At 45.4% G+C, this 19,562-nt stretch overlaps 1 protein-coding gene across 8 annotated transcripts in view; it reads left to right on the top strand.

Annotated features, from left to right (window-relative positions):
* CCNH (cyclin H) overlaps positions 1 to 19,562 on the top strand; it is a 249,184-nt gene that overhangs the window by 39,599 nt on the left and 190,023 nt on the right. For all 8 annotated transcript variants that reach the window (XM_086960869.1, XM_086960871.1, XM_086960868.1 and 5 more), the window contains exon 2: positions 5,252 to 5,385. In XM_086960869.1, coding sequence (XP_086816995.1) covers positions 5,269 to 5,385 — 117 coding nt within the window. In that variant the 5' untranslated portion in view covers positions 5,252 to 5,268. The remainder of the gene's footprint in view (positions 1 to 5,251; positions 5,386 to 19,562) is intronic.

The raw sequence follows: 19,562 nt of genomic DNA, 5'->3' as shown, positions 1-19,562 counted from the left end.
ACAATACAAGTGCCAAGATAACTTTGGTGATCAATGTACCTGCTGGAGAGAGATGGAAGCATGTTTTGTCTAGTGGCTGTTTTACTCATCTAAGGTAGCGCAGAGGGGTAATATGCCTGCTGCAAAGAACATGTACCATGCATATGAAAGAGCAATATTTTATGTGCATAGTTCAGTGGGTACTGCTTTGTGTTCACTTCCCAAATGAAAGGACACTTGAATACATATGGCCTGGTAGTTCGGGCTGGACTGTTCACATTGGGTGCAGGATCAAGACTGATTTGCATATGGCTGGGTCCAAACTGGAATGGCATGGTGGGCAAAAAACGATGGATTTAAGCCCAGATCTCTGAACTGGGGTGAATGTATGACATTTTTCAGCATTCTGTCCATCAATTGTTCTTTTTGCATTTGTCACCCAGAGTGGGACAGGTATGCTCAGACATGAGTCCTGTGCTCTCCATGCCACTGGAATCAAGCTATCCTGGCTGATGAGGGCTGAAAGCCCGAAACCGGTCCTAGGATGCTTGTTTCCAGTCCAGGGAGGACCTGGCCTGGCAGTTCGGGCTGGACTGTTCCCATTGGGTGCAGGATCAAGACTGATTTGCATATGGCTGGGTCCAAACTGGAATGGCATGGTGTGCAAAAAACGATGGATTTAGGCCCAGATCTTTGTACTGGGGTGAATCTATGACATTGTTCTGAATTCTGTCCATCAGTTGTTCTATTTGCTTTTGTCACCTAGTGTGGGATGGGTATGCCCAGACGTGGGTCCCGTGTTCTCCATGCCACTGGAATCAAGCTATCCTGGCTGATGAGGGATGAAAGCCCGAAACCGGTCACATGATGCTTGTTTTTAGTCCAGGGAGGACCTGGCCTGGCAGTTCAAGCTGGACTGTTCCCATAGGGCAAAGGATCAAGACTGATTTGCATATGGCTGGGGCCAAACTGGAATGGTGAGCAAAGAAACGATGGATTTAGGCCCAGACCTCTGTACTGGGGTGAATGTATGACATTGTTCTGCATTCTGTCCACTAGTTATTCTTTTTGCTATATTATGATTGAGCTGCTACTTGGCTGACATGAATGTGAAGGAGCCTTTGTGGGTTTCCGTGAGTCTAGATTCTCCTGAAGAGTCCCTTTCTCTTCTGAGCCCTGCTTAACACATGTGTACAGGAGGAGCCCTGTATTCATGACCTCAATGTTTGAGACAAAAAATAATCATGGCTTTCTGAACAATGAGAGTAAAAGCATTAAGGTAACATGTTGATCCTGCTTATATTTTGCACGCTTTACATAAACCTGTATTCCCTATGAGTGTTTGCTTTTTCCTGAATTAAACCTCAAATAAACATGTTTATCCATTGTTTGGATTAAATAACGTTATAAGCTGTAACTGGTCAGTGAAATGCTAAACGTACTAAAAAATGGTATGTTTTGCTATTTCTAGCCACACCCCTGACTCCGCCCACTGATTCAATCTTCGATTATTCCTGCCCCCTGATTCTCCACCCACAGTTCCCCTACTTTTTTTCCCCACTTCGACCACTGGTAAAAACACAGAGGCCTCTATGAAACATCTATCTAACTTGCGACCTAAATCCCTCCTACCGCTCCTGAGCAAAATGCTGGAAAAATACATCAACAAGCATTTATCAGCCTATGTCGAAGCGTCAGATTGCCTGGATGTGTCACAATCAGGCTTCAGACCGAAATATAGTACGGAGACCGCCATAGTGGCAGTGACGGACAATATTAGGCTAGTACTAGATAGAAGACAATCCACTCTGCTGGTGCTATTGGATCTTTCTGCTGCATTCAACACCGTTAACCATCAAATGCTGCTCAGGAGCTTAGAGGAATCTGTGCTAAAAGGAAAGGCCTTGCAGTGGATGACCAGCTTCCTCCCTGACCGCTCCCAGCCAGTTAGCTTGGGTCCTTATATGTCCAAGACCAGGAAATTGTCCAAGGGAGTCCTGCAGGGATCTTGTTTAAGCCCTACCTTATTCAACATCCATATAGCTCCCTTGGCTAACCTCATAAGGACATATGGATTTGTTCCAATATCCTATGCGGATGACACCCAGCTTACCTTCTCCTTTGATAAACACTCCATAACAGCCCAGACCAACTTCTCTACCGGCATGCTAGCAATATCTCAGTGGATGAGTACCAACTATCTCCAACTTAATGCCGGGAAAACAGAGATTATGTTCTTTGGAGAAGCCACCTTGCTGTGAACACCAGCATGGTGGCCCACGGAGTTGGGTGTCCCCACCGCCTCGAACGCATCAGTAAAGAATCTTGGGGTGCGCATTGAACAGAGTCTAAAAATGAAGGACCAGGTGTCTCAAACTGTAAGCTCATGCTTTCATGTATTAAGTCTGCTGAGGCGAGTATTTCTGTTTCTTCCAGACCACACACGGGAGACTCTTATCCAGTCACTAGTCATAAGTCGATTTGACAATTGCAATGTATACTGTTATCAGCCAATGAGGCCTCGTTGGATCGCCTGCAGGTGTTGCAAAATACAGCAGAGCGTTTGGTACTGAACGCCCCTTTTGGTGTCCGTCGAACCCGCTACTGCGGTAGTTGCACTGGCTTCCGGTGTGCAAGCGAATAAAATTGAAGATTGCTTCATCACCCATAAGGCAGCATATGGAAACGGACCAACATATTTGGCAGAGAAGCTTAGTCACTACACTCCTCTCAGAGACCTGCGCTCCAGCTCTAAATCCCTTCTTACATTCCCATGCATTAATAAGGCCAAGGCCGGAGGGGGGGGGGGGGGCCTTTTCCTACCATGCTCCACGGAACTGGAATTCACTTCCGCTTACACTAAGGCAGTGTACAGACCATTCCCCTTTTAGAAAGTCAGTGTCCCACCCGTCTGCAAGCGCAGAGATATCCATACAGAGGGGATTCAGGCGCTATATAAGTGAATAAGTAAATAGAAATACTAATAATCTGTTGTATTATTTTATTATCTCAATTGTGTAGGTTATGGTACCTCACACAGTACACCAGAAAACCTGCAAACAGGAAATACCGTTTGAAGATTGCTTAATCAAGTGTCTTCTAAACTTGTCTTAATATCAATCAAGGGTCTTCTATTCTTCAGTAAGTATCCCAGGACTATATCAAGTCTAAAACTCTTCAATCTCTTTACATAGAAACAATAAAATTCTTCATACATCAATCCATTCACTCTCAACAACACAACTGTAAATACAATTACAAGAGACGTATCACCTTATTAATACTCACACCTCCAAAACAACAACCGCATTCGAAAATTGCACCAGGTCAGCTGCTCAAACTCTGGGCATTGGATTATAGGATTCAGGTATTTTATTCTAACTTGAGAAATTATTTAAAGGTCTTTAATCAATCTCAAACCACAACACCGATACTAAAATTAGATAATATGGTTCAGCCTTTCAATTACCATCACTTATAGGTTAAGCCCCGTTCCAGAACTGGTTTCTTCTCAACTCCGGTGATCTTTGACACTGTATCTTGATTCAAAGTGCTATTTTGGCATCCCAAGCAAAATTTCTAATAAAATTTCAGTCCGTGATGAGTTTGAATCCGTTTTAAAAGCTACATTCTCATTAAGAGATTAATAAGTGTCTTTGTATTCTTAAATTAGCCAATACATCTTTGATAAGTTTTCAGATATCTCATTAAAAGGTGTGGTTAGAACAAATAGTCAAATAATGCATCTAGTGCGTTCCATAAAGGAGTAAAACCCTATTCTAAAGAACAGGACTGGAATTTCAAATTTAGTAGAACTCATGAAGAGTTCAAGTTCAAAGGAAAAGAGTGAGCTCAAAGTAGCGTAAAGCTCAAAGCCAAATTTAAAACAGCAAAACTTCCCATAAAGAGGAGGTCATGAAACTCAGCCGAGTCTCAGTAATACGAGCAAATGATCATGCAGTTGCAGTAGCGATTTGTAAACACAAATCATCAAAATAAAGTAAGGATGAATGAAAGCAGCAATAACCACAACTATCAGTCTAGGACAAGGGAAACTGGACAATGAGGTAGGTAAGGAGTGGATAGCAAAACACAAACTAACTAGGAGCACACACTAATGTAAAAGACATGAATACATGTTGCAGGCATAGTAGTAGGCTTCTTCCTCTCTGGACCAATAAGATAACAGCATTTCTGTGAGCAGGTTCAGCACTTCTTTCCCTTGAAATTACATGCAGTTTGTAAAGCTTTATCATAAAGTGAGCTAAAGACATTCTTACATAAGCCTTAATTCCCATAGGCATTAAACACAGGTTGGACACCTAAATATTACATGTTTCACTGTGTGAACAATGAACTGTACTAGAGATGAGAAACATCAACTTGCAAAGTTATTGTTAGGTAATGCATCTCATTTTACATGAACCAGTATTATTGTTTAAACTAGAAGTAAACCTAAATCCTGAATTGTACACAAACGTAATTTAGGAGCTTGACCTCAATGTGACATGCTTAGACATGTTCGGTATAACTACAGAATGTTCTGGTTTATCAAATATATTGCGTATCCTATGAAAAGTTTTGTTAGCAATGACTAAACTTTGCATTTTCTCATGTCTCACATAATGCTCAAATAGAATAGGAGTACATTTAAGGAAACTTGCTTCTTAGCATTGCTGTAGCATATACAAATAGCTATAACTGTCTACTGCAGTTTACACATTTTAAATGAGTGTGATTTAGGCTTTGCATTTTACATTAATCATTGCATATTTAGCTGCTAATCTAAATATTTGTATATTAATTAGTGGACTTTATCACTAGCATCCTTCCCACTTTTTTCATTGTGGAGAACATCTACAGTAAAGTGGGTCACATTGCTTTCTCCTGTGCAATATATAGTGAAATATGTCGAACCAAATACCCATCCTTTCGCTAGAAGTTGGTAAATAAATAACAAAAAATAAGAGACCAGTTTCAGGAAAAATAGATGTCTATTGGCTATCAAGACTCAAATTTGTGTTAGTTGTATTTTCTGAGATTTAGAGAATCTTTTTCAGTTTCACACTGTTTTATGGAAGAACACTGAATGTCAGAAATTAATTGGTTCTACAGATGCACAGTGGATTCTTGAATTTTTGTAATTTAAAGTTTAAGATTTTTTATCCATGTTTTACTGCATATTGGTAATAACCTGAAGAAGCCATACTTAAATGATCAGTTACGAGTGGAGGCTCTACTTGCTAACAGACTGGAATGCTTATTTTTACAGGAATTTGAAAGAGAATAATGTATCATAACAGCACACAGAGAAAGCACTGGACGTTTGCCAGGGAGGATGACATTACAAAATTAAGGATAGAAGCCAACAGGAAATTTAAATCTCAAGTTATGCACTCTGGGAAGGTATTTAAGAAAGTTGTTTTGTGCATGAAAAACTGACAAAGTATGTAATGATGGTGTGGAAGGTGTGTTGCTCATGTGAGACCTGTAGAGTATGTAACCTCTGGGAATTTTACACTTCCGTGATGTTTACTCATTCTTGCATCTATCCCATTCTCTGCTCTCACTGTTTACATTGACAATCCTACTTGGGTACTGTGCTTTGAGTGGCACTCCTTTATGGAATGGCTCTGCAGGTAAGTGTTTAGTGTTAATGTCTTGAGAGAGAATCATTGTAAGACTATTGATACATTGTTAATTTATTGTTGATGAAAGGTGAATTTCATTAACATTAAATGTTTACTGTTAATATTAAGTGTTTGTAAAGTGATATACTTAGTGCCTGTTTATATTGTTGTTGGCTAAATGTTTGTTAAAGTGTGAAATGTTATGGGGTGAGAAGTATGCAATTAGTATGTGTGAGTTGTGTTGTTTTAACTATAGGGTATAATGCATGATAAAGCTATTACATAAGACTTTTTGCAATTGAACAGGGAAGTGTTTGATGACTTTGCAATGTTGTCAAAATTCAATCAAAACAGTACTTGTCCCTTTTTCACAAAAGCGCTACCTCATGGCAGTCATAACACATGCACACTGCAAAGGCAGATATAGTCCAGGTATGGTATTGGTCGGTTGGCCAGGTAGTTTTTGTCTGGTAGGTAGGTTGGTATGACAAGTATAGCATGATATAATATGGAAATAAGGTCAGGTGTGTTATATGGGTTAGGTTTGGTGTAAATGGATGTTGCCTGGTTATGGTAAGGTGGGTGTGGCAAGTGAGGCCCCTATCTGAAGGCCAAATGTTCTGTGGTGTGTGCCATTGTTTTAAATGTCACTGCGTGTGATACACTTCTGAGAAATTCCCTTATGTGCTGATGTGTGTATGTGTTGGAAACAAAAATACTGTAATACTGTTAAATTGATTCTGATTTTCTAAAGGGAAATCAAAATGGGGAAAAAAAGTAGCATCCGGCGGCCGTCTTGGGTTTTCCATTCTACAGAGCAATTAATGCTCTAGCGTTCGATAATATTGGTCACCTTCTCCTTGCCTGCTTACATAAGACCTGACTTGGAGAGATGAACTTAGCCAGGGATTCTGCTCCACAGTCAGCAGGTATTCCTTCTACCTCTGCCTCGCAACTGTTCGATCTCCGCCCCCCAACCTCTGAAGGTTGCCGCTCATCATTAGACCTAGCCTCAGCAGGGAGAAATTATCCACACTGCAACTTTTTGGCTACCCACCCCGCTCTGTCTATAGCTCTGGTATCCCAAGGATAATGCCAAGCTTTGCTAACATTAGATCCAGTTCCACTTGCTTCATGTTAATTATCCTAAATTGTTGTTTGTTGGTTAAACGTCAACTGGACTTCTTTAACTTTTTAGTTGATCACGCTCCCAATGCTATATTTTTAACTGAAACCTGGCTTAATGACGCTTCAGTGCCAGACATTGTTCTGACTATACCCCCAGATTATCGGATTCTCCAAGTTAATTGTTTAGGCATAAAGGGAGGTGGCATTGTTATCATAAAAAAAAAAACTATTTGCATGTCAGATTGAAAAACGTATCATCCCTGAGTGTGAAGCACTACTCTTATTGCTGTCCTTTTCTATGACGGCCAACACATGAGGATTTCATCACCCACCTGATTTTGCTGGTTACTGTAGTTCCAGTATCACCAAAATTCTTTCCCTGATCCTCAAATACGCCAATTTTACCATTCTGGGGGCTATTAAGATCTACTTTGATAATATGCCCTGTAGAAGCGTCTCCTCTTTGATAGAGGATTCTATGGCCTTGGATATCAAGCTTATCAATCACTCTCCCAGCCATAAAGCTAGACATCTGCTGCATCCTATACTTACTAATCCGGGGAACATGCAGATAAATCCACCTACACCTTTGTTGTAATCCGGGGAACATGCAGATAAATCCACCTACACCTTTGTTGTGGTCTGATCGTTTTGCAGTCCCTTTCTCCCTTCCATTAGACCTAAGGTCTCGGACTCAAGAGAGTCCGTCAACCTCCACTGGCAGGAGGTGGTCAAAACTCAACGTGCCTTCTTGGAACTGGTATCCCTTTCTTCAAAGGATAATCGTAGTACAACAGCCCTTAATGCTTGCCTCTCTCAAGTTTCGCCATGGATGAATACCATACTCTAAAATTAAATGAGGACAAGGCAGGGGTTCTGTTGGTGGGAAATCTCCCCAACCTTTGGGGAACCCAACTGTGGCCCACCACACAGCCCTGCTCAGATCACAGGGTCACCCCTCCCCATACGCCAACTGCAGATCTATCTATTCAACCCACGTCTGGCTCCACATAGCACACAGAAATGCCAACTTCTAAAAGTGGCATTTCTCACATAGTCCTAATAAATCTACTCACACCATTGCGCAGCATTTATTCTCACAATTTCATACATACCAGACTTGACCATACTTGTACTCTCATAACAGGAATTACCACTGACACACTGAGCAGGGAATCCCCCATGCATTCCTATGAGAGGACAGGCCACTCTCACTCCCACTAAATATAACAGAGGGCGCACGCACTTTACGCTGGACCACAGGGCTAAAGTGCTCAGTGGCCTAAAACAATTAACACTACACAGTGAAAAAGGCTCGGAGAAATGCAAAAAGTTTAGGGATGAACCTGCAAAAAGGGCCCAGTCCAACAACCAGCAACAAGAAAGGAAATCTGGTTAGACTTTGATCCCTGTAACACTCTGAATAAACATATGGACGTGATCAGGCCAGATGCAGTTCTTAAACCTGATACAAATTACAATCGTAGTCCCTGTAAGTATTTTGTTCCTTTCTTGGAGGGCTGAACCACATGGAGTTTCCTTACACCACGTAGAATGCTTAAATCCTGCAAATATCTTTCATTATATATAGGGCTCCCGGTTTTATGGTATTTATTTTTTTGCCATTTCCGTCTGTATTTATCCATATTTATTTTTGGGGCATTTTTTCTGTATTTATCCACATTTATTTTTGCCACAAGCCAAAGACGAAGCTACAGCTAGTATTTTTCCACATTTATTATATTAATTGACAATGCGCATATGCACTTGGTTATGTGATGGTACTGCTTGCAAGGATGAGGGAATCCATTTTGAGGAATTTCAATCGATTGCTTGATTCTGTAGGTAGCTGTCTCCCCTGCATTGTTTCACAAACCAGTGAAAACATCCAGGCCAAGCTCTCCAAATTAGGCTGACTAGTTTCCAAGTGATCAGATATCATATCTTGGATTGTACAGGTTCCCCGGTTGCACAGTGGGGCCATCTCTCCCACCAGGCGCGCAATACCCAGTGGGCTCAAAGCCCCCCCTTCCCCCTCCATCCGTCCTGTGTGTCAGCCCAGGCAGAGACACCTTCCTGGGAACACACACTCAGTTTTTGAGCTGCCAGCCGCACCTGACGAGTACTTAACACGTCTTTAAAAAAGGCCATTCACTTGTTAACGAGTCTTTGTTCGATTTTTTTTCACCTCTTCTTCCCAGACTGCGGGCAATGTCTACAGGCCTCCCTGTGCTCAGTGGCCTAATCACGGACACGTAAAGAACTGCCTTTTGTGATGCACACTTTAATTGTTGGGACGTCCTGCCGCCCACGGCACTAGCCGAGCAGGCGGCAGTTCAATATAGTTCGTTTTGGCTGCTGGCAGTGGCAGCGGCAGCGCAGCTCAGCCCTGCTCGCACCGTGGGTTGGTAATCATTTCAAATGATCCTGTGATGGCCCTGACACATCACCCCACTGTGGGCCAACAGCTGAGTGCACGGACCGCTGAAGTTGTTCCTCACTCAGCAGCCCACAACACACCCTGGTCCACTCTGCAGCTGAGCCGCACTCAGAATCACTCCAGGCGTTGCCGCAGGTGATTGAGGCCACGAGGCAGTCTGTACCGAATTGCCACTCGCCTCGCAAAGAGTAAGTGCCTGGTAGAGTGAAGAATTCACTGATTTTCAAAGAAATAGCTTTTTCAGTGCCCTGCGGTCATGATGATCATTCATCTTCAGCTGCCTGTGCGTGCCATTCTGCAGCCTCACATTGCAGTCAGTCAGTCTGTGCTGACCTCACTGGAGTGTTCAGTGACAAGCGCATTAGTCTGCCGCATTAACTTGTTTTTGGTCCAGTCAGGTGAACAGCTGTGGTGCCGGTCCAACATCTACTTTTATTCTTACTTTCAGCGCAGAGCACTCAGCTGCGGCGTCACTAAGTTCGCAGAGCCTGTAGCTCTCTGACAGGCTGGTGTGAGATCTGGTGCGCTGCTAAGCTGAGCACTAGCGGAGCTCTGTGAAAGACCGGGATTGCAGCATTGAGCTCATGCTCAGTGTATGGCGTCATGCGTGATGTACACGGTCTTGTGCACTGGGGCACTGCAACATTTGCTAGTATTTTGCCGTTTTTAAATGTAAATACAGACAAAGGAAATATTGTTTTCCGTCTGTATTTACATGTATAAATCCGTAAAAACGGAAAACCGGGAGCCCTAATTATATAGTACAATAATTCCTTCTGGACGTGTGCTCGAGATATGCCAAAGCTTTCTGTACACTTATTGTAAAATAGTCGAAATTACATATGACAGAGGTGGCATTACTGGTTTGTTCAAATTGCAGCTCGAACAGTGTCCATACGCTTGGAAAAAAAAAATATTTCCAAGTGCAATATTTCCTTGCGTATCAATATTGATGAACTTGGAGTCCGTAATTAAGTGCAACCGCACTCTTACCGCGGCAGATCGTTCTGATCTCTGAGACTCGAAAGGGCGCTCCCGCTATCGCAGACTAAGATTAGCAGTGGCAGAAAAGATCAGCGGACGAGCAGGAATATTTCCTCTCCTTGATGGTTCCTCCAGAATAGTGATCTCGTGGTCTAGGGCAGGCTCCCTAGTGGTGGAGTTGCTATACAGTAGAGTGTCAACCGTATTTTGATCCTCAGAGCTGGAACAGATGCATGGCCCTGAGAGTGAAAGGGCTGACGGCAGGCCCTTCGAGAGGAATGAAACCAAAGGTCCCCATCGGTACTCAAAGTTCTTAAAGTCTTCTCGGGATATATCAGTCATGCGTTCTAAGCTTAGCAGCTGCCACAGGCGGGAATGCCATAGGGACATCGTCGGTGCTTCCCTCTTCTTCCATGCAGCCGCTACAGCCAGTTTGGCAGCTCCCAAACATAGCCACATAATTCTCTTATCAGCCCTGGTTTGGTGCTCTAGCATGGGGTCTCTAATGCCAAGCAGGGCCTCTGTCATTGAAGTCGGGATAGGGTATCCCAGGATGGACTTCACCTGAGCCAGAATCTCCTCCCAGAGTGGCCTAATGGAGGGGTGGTCCCACCATATGTGTTGGAAGTCTCCCAAAAGGCCACACCCCCTCCAACATCTATCTGACGTACCTGGAAAAATTCTAGCTAGTTTAGATGGGTATAAGCACCAATCCATCATTACCTTCAAATGAGCTTCTCTTAAAGCTGTGGACTGATTGAACCGAAAGATATTGTCCACTGGTGGGTCCACTCTCCCTCCGAGAAGTCCCGCCAGGCCATCCCCTCCCACCATGACATGTATCGTGGACGGGGGGCGGTCTCTGTGGAGAGTAGGAACTTGTACAGCGCCGAGATAGCCCCCTTCATGGATTTAGTTTTAAGGAGGAACAATTCGAACCTGGTGAGGGGTCTGGTGGCACCCTCCCTAATTCGTGGGTCAAGAGCCCAGTGCAGCAGCTGTGCGTGATGGTATCGCTCGTGGTCCCCTACCCCATAGTCCCTTTTGCAATTTTGGAATGTAAGGGGGTCCTAGTTGTGAAATAAATGCGTCAGTGCGAGACATCCACCCTCCCTCCAGGCATCCAACGTCCCCTCCTGAAGCGCTGGGGGGAATGATGAGGTGAAGTGAATTGGTGCGAGTGGTGATGGGAAAGACGTCCAACTCTCCCTCTCTGCCACGGAGTCCCACACCTTGAAAGTAGTGCGCGTTGGGGTGCTGATGTATGCATTCAGGGGTCTGTCCTTTTTATTGCGCCAGATCAAGTCCCAGATCGTCCTTCCTGCTATACTGCGGTCCATGTGGAGCCAATGCTTCTCCGATTCCATTTGTGACCACTCGACCAGAATACGCAGTTGGGCCGCCTTATAATAGAGTCTGAGATCTGGGAGTCCAGGTCCCCCTTCCCTCTGTGGTCGTCGGAGCATGAAAAAGGAGAAGCGTGCCCGCCCTCCCTGCCACACGAACTTCAGGATCATTGTCTTTAGTCGTTTAAAAAAATCCTCTTCCAGATCTATTGGGAGCGCCTGAAATAGATATAGCAGTTTGGGGAGGAGAGTCATCTTTATATCATGGATGCGTCCCAACCACGAGAGAAAGTGCGGCTTCCATCTTACCAGATCCTTTTGAATGCGGGAGAGGATTGAGGAAAAATTGGCTGCATACAGTTGCTCAACCTTAGGCATCAGCTGTACCCCCAGATATTGTATGGAAGAGGGCGCCCGCTCCAAAGTCGTTAGCGTTCGGAGTTGTAAGGTTTCTGTGTGTGAGAGGGTAAGATTAAGAATGTAGGACTTATCCAGGTTGACCTTGAAGCCCGCCGCTTTTTTGAAGGAGCTAAGCACTTCTTGCAAGCATGGGAGCGAACCCAGCGGGTTAGACAAGAAGAGGAGGACGTCATCCGCAAAGAGTGAGATTTTGTGGGCTTCACCAGAGAAAGGGAGGCCCTCTATCCCCTGATGTTCCCGTACCGCTATAGCTAGGGGTTCTATACTAAGGGCGAAGAGCAGGGGGGACATGGGGCAACCCTGTCTAGTCCCCCTGGAGTGCAGAAAGAGGTAGATTGCACACCGTTGACTGAGACCTTGGAGTTTGGGTGTCTATAGTTGGCCTGGAGCATTGTTGTAAATTGGGGGAAGAAGCCAAACTTTGCGAGTGTGGCCCATAGGAAACCCCAATCCACGCGGTCAAATGCCTTTTCAGCATCGAGGCCGACTAGGACCGCAGGAATTTTAAACCTGTTGGCTTTCTCTATTAAATGGACGATACGCCGGGTGTTATTAGTTTGGCGTCCCTTAATGAAGCCTGACTGATCGGGATGAATGATAAGCGGCATGAGTTCATACAATCTTTTGGCTAGTACGGAGGAATGCAGCTTTGCATCAATGTTTAGGAGAGCAATGGGCCTGTAAGAGGTGCAGCGAGTGGGGTCCTTGCCTGGTTTGGGGATCACGGAGATCACCGCCTCAGCCATGGAGTCCGCGGTGTTGCCGTCCGCGGCCATCCGATTAAAAAGCCGGACCAGGTGTAGACTGATGTCAGCCGCAAAAGTCTTGTAAAAGACCACGGTATACCCATCAGTGCCAGGCGCCTTGTGGGGTTTCAGTGCTTTGATAGCTGATTGTACTTCCTTGAGGGTAATTGGAGCAGTAAGAGCCTCATTCCATTTTGGGGAGACCTGTGGGACAGGCAAGTCCCTCAGGAAGGCGTGTTGATGATCAATGTCAAGTGTATCAGCCGCATACAGGGGATTGTAAAAGGACCCAAAAAGACCCGCCTTGTCCTCGTCCTTATGGAGTAGAGTCTCTGACGCATCTTGAATACCCCCTATATATTCTCTTTCTCTTTTGTCCTTCAGTTGTCTGGCCAAGTGCTTCCCTATCTTGTTACCCTGAGTATAGGATAGGTTGCGGAGCTTGAGGAGGGTGAACTCTGCCCTGTTATTATAAATGGCCCGTAGCTTGCCTCTGAGTGCCGTGAGTGTGCGAAGCGTCTGCCTAGTGGGTGCATGCTTGTGGGCCCGCTCAGCAGTCGTTAGTTCCTCCTCTAAGTCTTCCCTTTCTCTTGCTCGCTGTCTATTCAGGGCTGAGTTGAGCGCTATGCATTTACCTCTCAAAACCGCTTTAAAAGTGTCCCAGGTAATATATTCAGAGTTCTCGTCTGATAGTCTCCCTCAAATGCGCATTCGATTCCTTATCCCTCGTCAAGGCTTCTGGGAAGTACCAACGGGCAGGTTTCGGGGTGTTACCAAGCCAGGTAAGACACACTGTATACATCCCATGGTTGGACACCGAGATGGGGAGTATCTTTGTGTCCTGTAGGTTACCCTGTAGGGACTACTGAAAAAGATGTAATCCAGTCGTGAATAAGACTGGTGCACGTGTGAAAAGAAGTAGTAGTCTCGGGTAAGTGGGTTTACGACCTGCCATGTGTCCAAAAGTCCCATGTCCCCAATGTGTGTCTGTACAGAGTCGGGGAAAGTACCCATGTCCGAACGGCGTGTGTGCGTGCTATCAAGTGTTTGGTGCCAGACCAGGTTAAAATCCCCCAGAAGGAATAAAGGGCCCTCTGCAAAATCATTCACCTTTCCCAACAGTGAAAGCAAGAAATTTTTTGGGCCAGTATTGGGGGCATAAATCGATACAAAAGTGCACATTCTGCCCTTCATACGGCCTTTGACCATCAGCCATCTCCCATCTTTGTCACCCTGAGTGTCCATAGGTTGGAACTGAGCGGCCGAGCTGAAGAGAAGAGCTACCCCCTTTTGTTTAGTGGATGCTGAGGCTTTATACATAAGGGGATATTTCTTATGTTTAAGCCAGTGGTCTTCAGTTTTCAGCAAGTGTGTTTCCTGTAGAGCTATGATATCTAAATGCTGATCTAAAATATATTTCCAGACCTTTTGGCATTTCTGCGGGGAGTTGAGCCCCTTGACATTCCAGGTTCCTATAGTAAGTGACATTCTAAGTCAATCCTGTTGTTCCCTCTATAGAAGCCATCCTCCGCCCTGCCCTCCCCTGTGGAGCACCCCCTCCTCCCATCCTACCCAGCCTGTGTTGACAAAATCCCCCACCTACGTTGACGAGGCCACCCCAGCCTCCACCTATGTCAGAGCCCCCCTGCCGGAGCCCCCCACAGGCAGACCATAACATGTCTCTCAAAGGAATTACGGTGAGAATTCGCACAGTACCAATACCACCAGTCCCCCCCCCTCCCCAATACATCCCAACAGATCAATGCAATAACATTCCCAAACATGAAATCCTGTTGTTGAACTTTGACCCAGGCCACTGTAACGTCAGTTCAGACCTGTAGTATATGAGTACTTGTACGGGTTATGTGGCAGTGGCGGCTCGACGGCTCGATACTCCCCCGCCCCGTCCCCCAACCCTGTTGCCATACTTATCTAAATGTGACCATCACATAAGCTCTCAGGAGCCGGCACCAGTGTCTTTGGAAACCTCCTGAATTGTTGCTGCCTTTTCTTGTTCCTTTGTCTCTAGATCTGGCTTGAGGTTTTTCTTGGAAGGTCGTCCGCGCCTCACCTTCTGCCAGCCGTCGCCTGTCGCTTGGGAGGATTTGAGCGGGGTTCTCGAAGAGCACCCTCCTTCTTCGTCCCCCGGTCGGTCCTCTTAGTGTGGGATACCCAGTAGGGAGCAGGTGTCTCTCAAGGAACGCAATTGGTGGAGGGTTCCGTTCCACTTGAAGATTAACCTAAAGAGGTGTCCCCAGGAGTAAGGGACCCCTTCGTTGCGGAGGAAGGTGGTGGCTATTTTAAAAGATCCTCTTTTGTAGGGTGATTGCCGATAGATCCTGGAACAGGTCCACAGTATGGCCCTGATATTGAATAGGCTGTTTGAGACGTGCCGACTTTAGTATGCGCTCCTTGAGAGGTCTCGCTGAAGTGTGCCTCGCTCACTCCCCTCGGCAGCTCGTGCCCGGCCGCCCGTCCAAGCCTCGAGCCGCGCCGCTTCGCTAGGCCGCCTGCATCCTGCCTCCCCCTCCTCCTCTGAGCCGCACACATTGGTCGCCCCAGACAAACGCTTGTAGCTAGCCGGCCGCCCGCTCAAGCCTACTAAGGAGATCACTCGCATTATCCTGCGCAACCAGGGCAGAAAGTACTGTCCGATAGGCTCTATGTTCTAAGTTCTAGGCCTATAAGTATTGTATTCTAAGTTCTAAAAAGTGCTATTTCTTTACCAAGTGCTTATTCCTGACAGTGGCCATGTGGCCCTGTCCTGTGTACATATCCCTGTAAATTCTGCCCGTGCCTGTTGGCACATTGTAAAGTGTGTGTTTTTATCTAATGTGTTTTGGTATAATACAAAGGCTATTTTTATATATAACCTTGTGTGGAGTTGCCTTTGTGGTGGGCCTTGGGGGTTGTTGCTGGGGTGCGTGCTCAAATACTTAACTCACATAGCCTCCAAGTTTAGCCTTGCTGCTCGCGCCACGTTACCTAGAGGGTGAGCAGGGGTTATCTTGGCATGTAACTCCCTTGCCCTGACTTTGGAGTGGTGGTCTCTGACAGACTTTGGCGCAAGCCCTGGCCAGCCAGGGATCTCATTTCTAACAGCTGCGGTGTGGGTATCCGGATTGGACCCAACAAGCCTTGGCAAACGCAACCCGCGCAGGATGTCTAGATTGGCTCTGTTGCAGACTAGCAAGGTCTGTGGCGCTTCTCCTTTGAAGGGAAGCTGGAGCAAGCCTGGAGCAACCAGGAAAGCAGTTTAGTTCAGAAGAAAAGTCTTCAAGGGGCTCACTAGCCAACAGGCAAGGAACCGGGAAGACGCGTCGAGCTGAAATGCAAGAGCGGGACCCACGCGGCACTCGTGGAGTGTGGAGGGCTGAGCTTCGGTGCAAACGGTGCTCGGGTCTGGGGCTTCTCGTACCCCAATGCACAGCTGCGAGGGTACCTCTGTAGTCGAGCAGTTAGCAAAATGCAGGATGTCCAGGGTGCCCTGTCCCATGTCTCTCGTGTCCGCCACGGGTCTCAGCTTTGCTGTGGATGTGGGTCGGAGTCAGAGGAGTCTGAGAGTGCAATTCCTGTGTTGCTGAGTTTTCGGGTTCCGGCGGGAGCGCCGACAGAGCAGACCGGCAAGTTACTGGTGGTGCCTGTTTGCACAGGGTGGGCACTCCTTGACCACAAGGGAGATGTCTTCTAGTCAGAATAGAATGTCGAAGGTCCAAGAGTTCTGTATGTTTGTTTCTTTCCAGGATAATCTAAAGTCCTGGAGACACAGCTCCTATACTTATACTAAGCTAAGGGGCTGGATTACCTGCCTAGGTCCCTCCTATGCGTGGACTTGAGAAGGGGGTGGTTACACCCCTTTCCCTTTGTCCAGTTTCATGCCAGAGCTGGGGCTGGAGTGCCCCAGCAACTGGTTTGAACCGGGCTATGCCTGGAGCACCTTGTGTGCCCCTGGCAGTGTTTAGATGCATTCACAGAATGCAGCCCTCCCTGCCCCAGTACACAAAACCCCTGTCTGGGGAGGTGCTGGCACCTCCCTGGACAGGAAACCTATTGTCCAGGCCGCCCTTGCTGGAGATTCCCCCAGCAACAGGAGGCCAGACTCGTGTCTGTGGCAGCAGCATCCATTTTGCGATGCTGAGGCTCTGTTTAACTTTAACCGGGTAAAGCAGTAACATACATGCATTTTCCCTCTAGAAGGGTGGAATGCTACCCCCGCCGCCAGAATTGGCGGGGGGGGGGGTAGTGTTCTAAAGTGTTTGACACCTTACATGACATGTTTTGATAAAGCCAAACCAATGTTAGCATTACCCGCGAGGATTATAATGCACTTAAGAGTATATGGTCATAAAACAGCTATAAGGAGATGGTTCCGAAAGCTGCACAGGGGCTCAGCTCATGCTAGGGCACCCTCTCACATAAACCCAAGCACTCTGCCTCCAGGATTGTCGCGGCCTACCATAGGAGTGACTTAAAGGTGCATATGTGTCCATAAGTTAGATCTAGGTATACTATACTATATCTAAGTAAGGAGTGATTACACCACCTTACCCAAGCTGAGTGATCAGTCTCTGTTGTCAGTTTGGAGGGCCAATCAGGGGTGGCATAATACATGATGCAGCCCCTGGTAGGCTTTGGATGCACCTATGCCCTGGGTACCTATGGTACACTATACAGGGACTCACGAAGGTGACCCAATACCCAATCTGGTATGTACCTAAAGTACATGGAGTCCATTTTATAGGGAGAACAGATAGCTTGGGGCCCTGAATAGGAGGATCCCAGGCCAACTAAGTCGAAAACCAGCAAAACACTAGGCAAAAAGTTGGGGTAACCATATAGTCAGATTTCCACCTTCCTACACTCCCCTTGCGGGGTGTTGGGAAATCGAGTCCCGAGACAGAGAGAGACCAGACCTCCTTCATTCTAAACCAAGGTACGGAGCTGATTAGACCCTAAGAGAAATCTTGGATAGATTCTTGGCAAAGAAAACTAAACTTATACTACACCTCACTTACTTATTCCCTCTTACTATACTAAGGTTAGGTACATCGGGGTAGGCGTATTTTAGAAGCACCAGTTGAGTACTTTTAGTATTTATTTGTTTATTTATTTATGTATTTTATGGCTTAGAAACCATACCATGTTTTTACAGTATTATTTTATAATTCTCTTCTTGCTGTACGTATTGTACTTTGCAGCCAGTATTACGTTTGTAGCAGTTAATTTCTTCTGCATGAGAAAGAAGACTGTTCAATAAATACTTTTGTTGAAAATGCCTCTCGCTCTATTTCTTTGCACCTCTGATGAAACGAAGCATGCACGAATGACTGAGTAAAATATCTATCTATTGTTTCCACGACTCTGAAGATACGTTTTACCTTGGGGAAACAAAGATGTCATGTTTATGCAGTTGTCAGAAACTAATCCCTTCTTTTTTATTCGAGAAAGTTTCTAGTGACCTCTGAGCTAGCTGGCACTCACAATTAAGTCTAATATATTTGATAGAGACCTAGTCGACCTAAGTCATACGTCACATCTATAGAATATATTATTCCAATGCGCAGAGCCTATGGGGAATATAGGAACTACACTACATGGCGCTCAACATTTGGTAAGGCACTAATTTAATGCTAGATACTAGAGTAACTCAGTCGTGCTTTTCACAGAGACCCCTTTTTCCCGTAAAATACTCCACTAGACGTCTGGAGTGGGGGAAAGGATAAAATCAGCCATAACTGAATAGGACGAAAATCCTATGTATTAGTTTTGGTTTGTTCAACGTTGAAGGATACAGTGTTCCAAAATATTGTGCACCTTATCTTTGTTTCCTTGAAACTTTCTCTGCAACTTTCATTAAATAATGTCGGTTAACGGCGACAACAACGCAACTGGTGGAGCTGCAGTAGCAGCCCGACCAGGCTTTGACATTACAGGTTTTAATGAAGACGACGCGGATGCTATAATCATCCCGGAAAATCTAAGGAAAACCATCACTATAAAGCTTATAACAAATGGCCTATCATCAAGAGGTGGTAGGGATATATTTGTCATAGAGACACATGAGTATCGGCAGACAGAAGTATTCTATTCGTGGATTATCTTCCCAGAAGCAAATCCAACAACACATGTGTTCCACTACTACAAGATAGAGAACCCTCCAGCGGAATACACTCCTTTCGAGGATATTGAAATTCCATTAACATACCAAGAGCATACGCTTTGGTTTAAAGGCGCCCTACAACATCAAAATCACATTACCAGGCTCGGTCCACTAGGTAGACCAGGAGCAACATGGCCGGTACTAGCCTGCTATACACCACATCCTGACATTGAAAGAATGACAGCTATACAACTATTAGATCAGCTAAAACAATTAATTAAAATACATAGACAATTGGTTCAATATGTCATGCGGACTCTTACAGTCCAACCTACTATAAGGATTCCACAGCACACCCCTCATCAGGGGAACACAAACAAAATTACACCACAGACTATACAATCGGTCATTGGTAAATTACCTGCAAAAAAGGGAACAAATTCCATTCTGGTTAGCTCAAAAAATTACTCAAATCGAGGCATTATTTCCCGATAGTACACCTCATGAGAAACACAGGATTCTAACAATCTGTTTACCAATGGGGATCGCACCACACCTGGAGGACTGTAACACTTGGGGTAAACTGTTTGCTGCAATATACAAAAAAAAACCACGGTGTTCGTTCTATGGCGGTAATACCAGACGTCATGAAACATATTCAAAATGAATACAGGGTGGAGCCTGCTTTAAATCTGGGTATGAAATTATTGAAATATTTCAAACAGGTCTCCGCTATAATATTAGCTAATATTAAAGGTGAAGCAGCATCCGTGGCGCACCGCCAAAAAC

The sequence above is a fragment of the Lissotriton vulgaris genome, chromosome 3_1 (genome assembly GCF_964263255.1).
Source record: "Lissotriton vulgaris chromosome 3_1, aLisVul1.2, whole genome shotgun sequence".
In the NCBI taxonomy this organism is placed as follows: domain Eukaryota; kingdom Metazoa; phylum Chordata; class Amphibia; order Caudata; family Salamandridae; genus Lissotriton; species Lissotriton vulgaris.
This window is presented reverse-complemented; position numbering and strand designations above follow the sequence as displayed.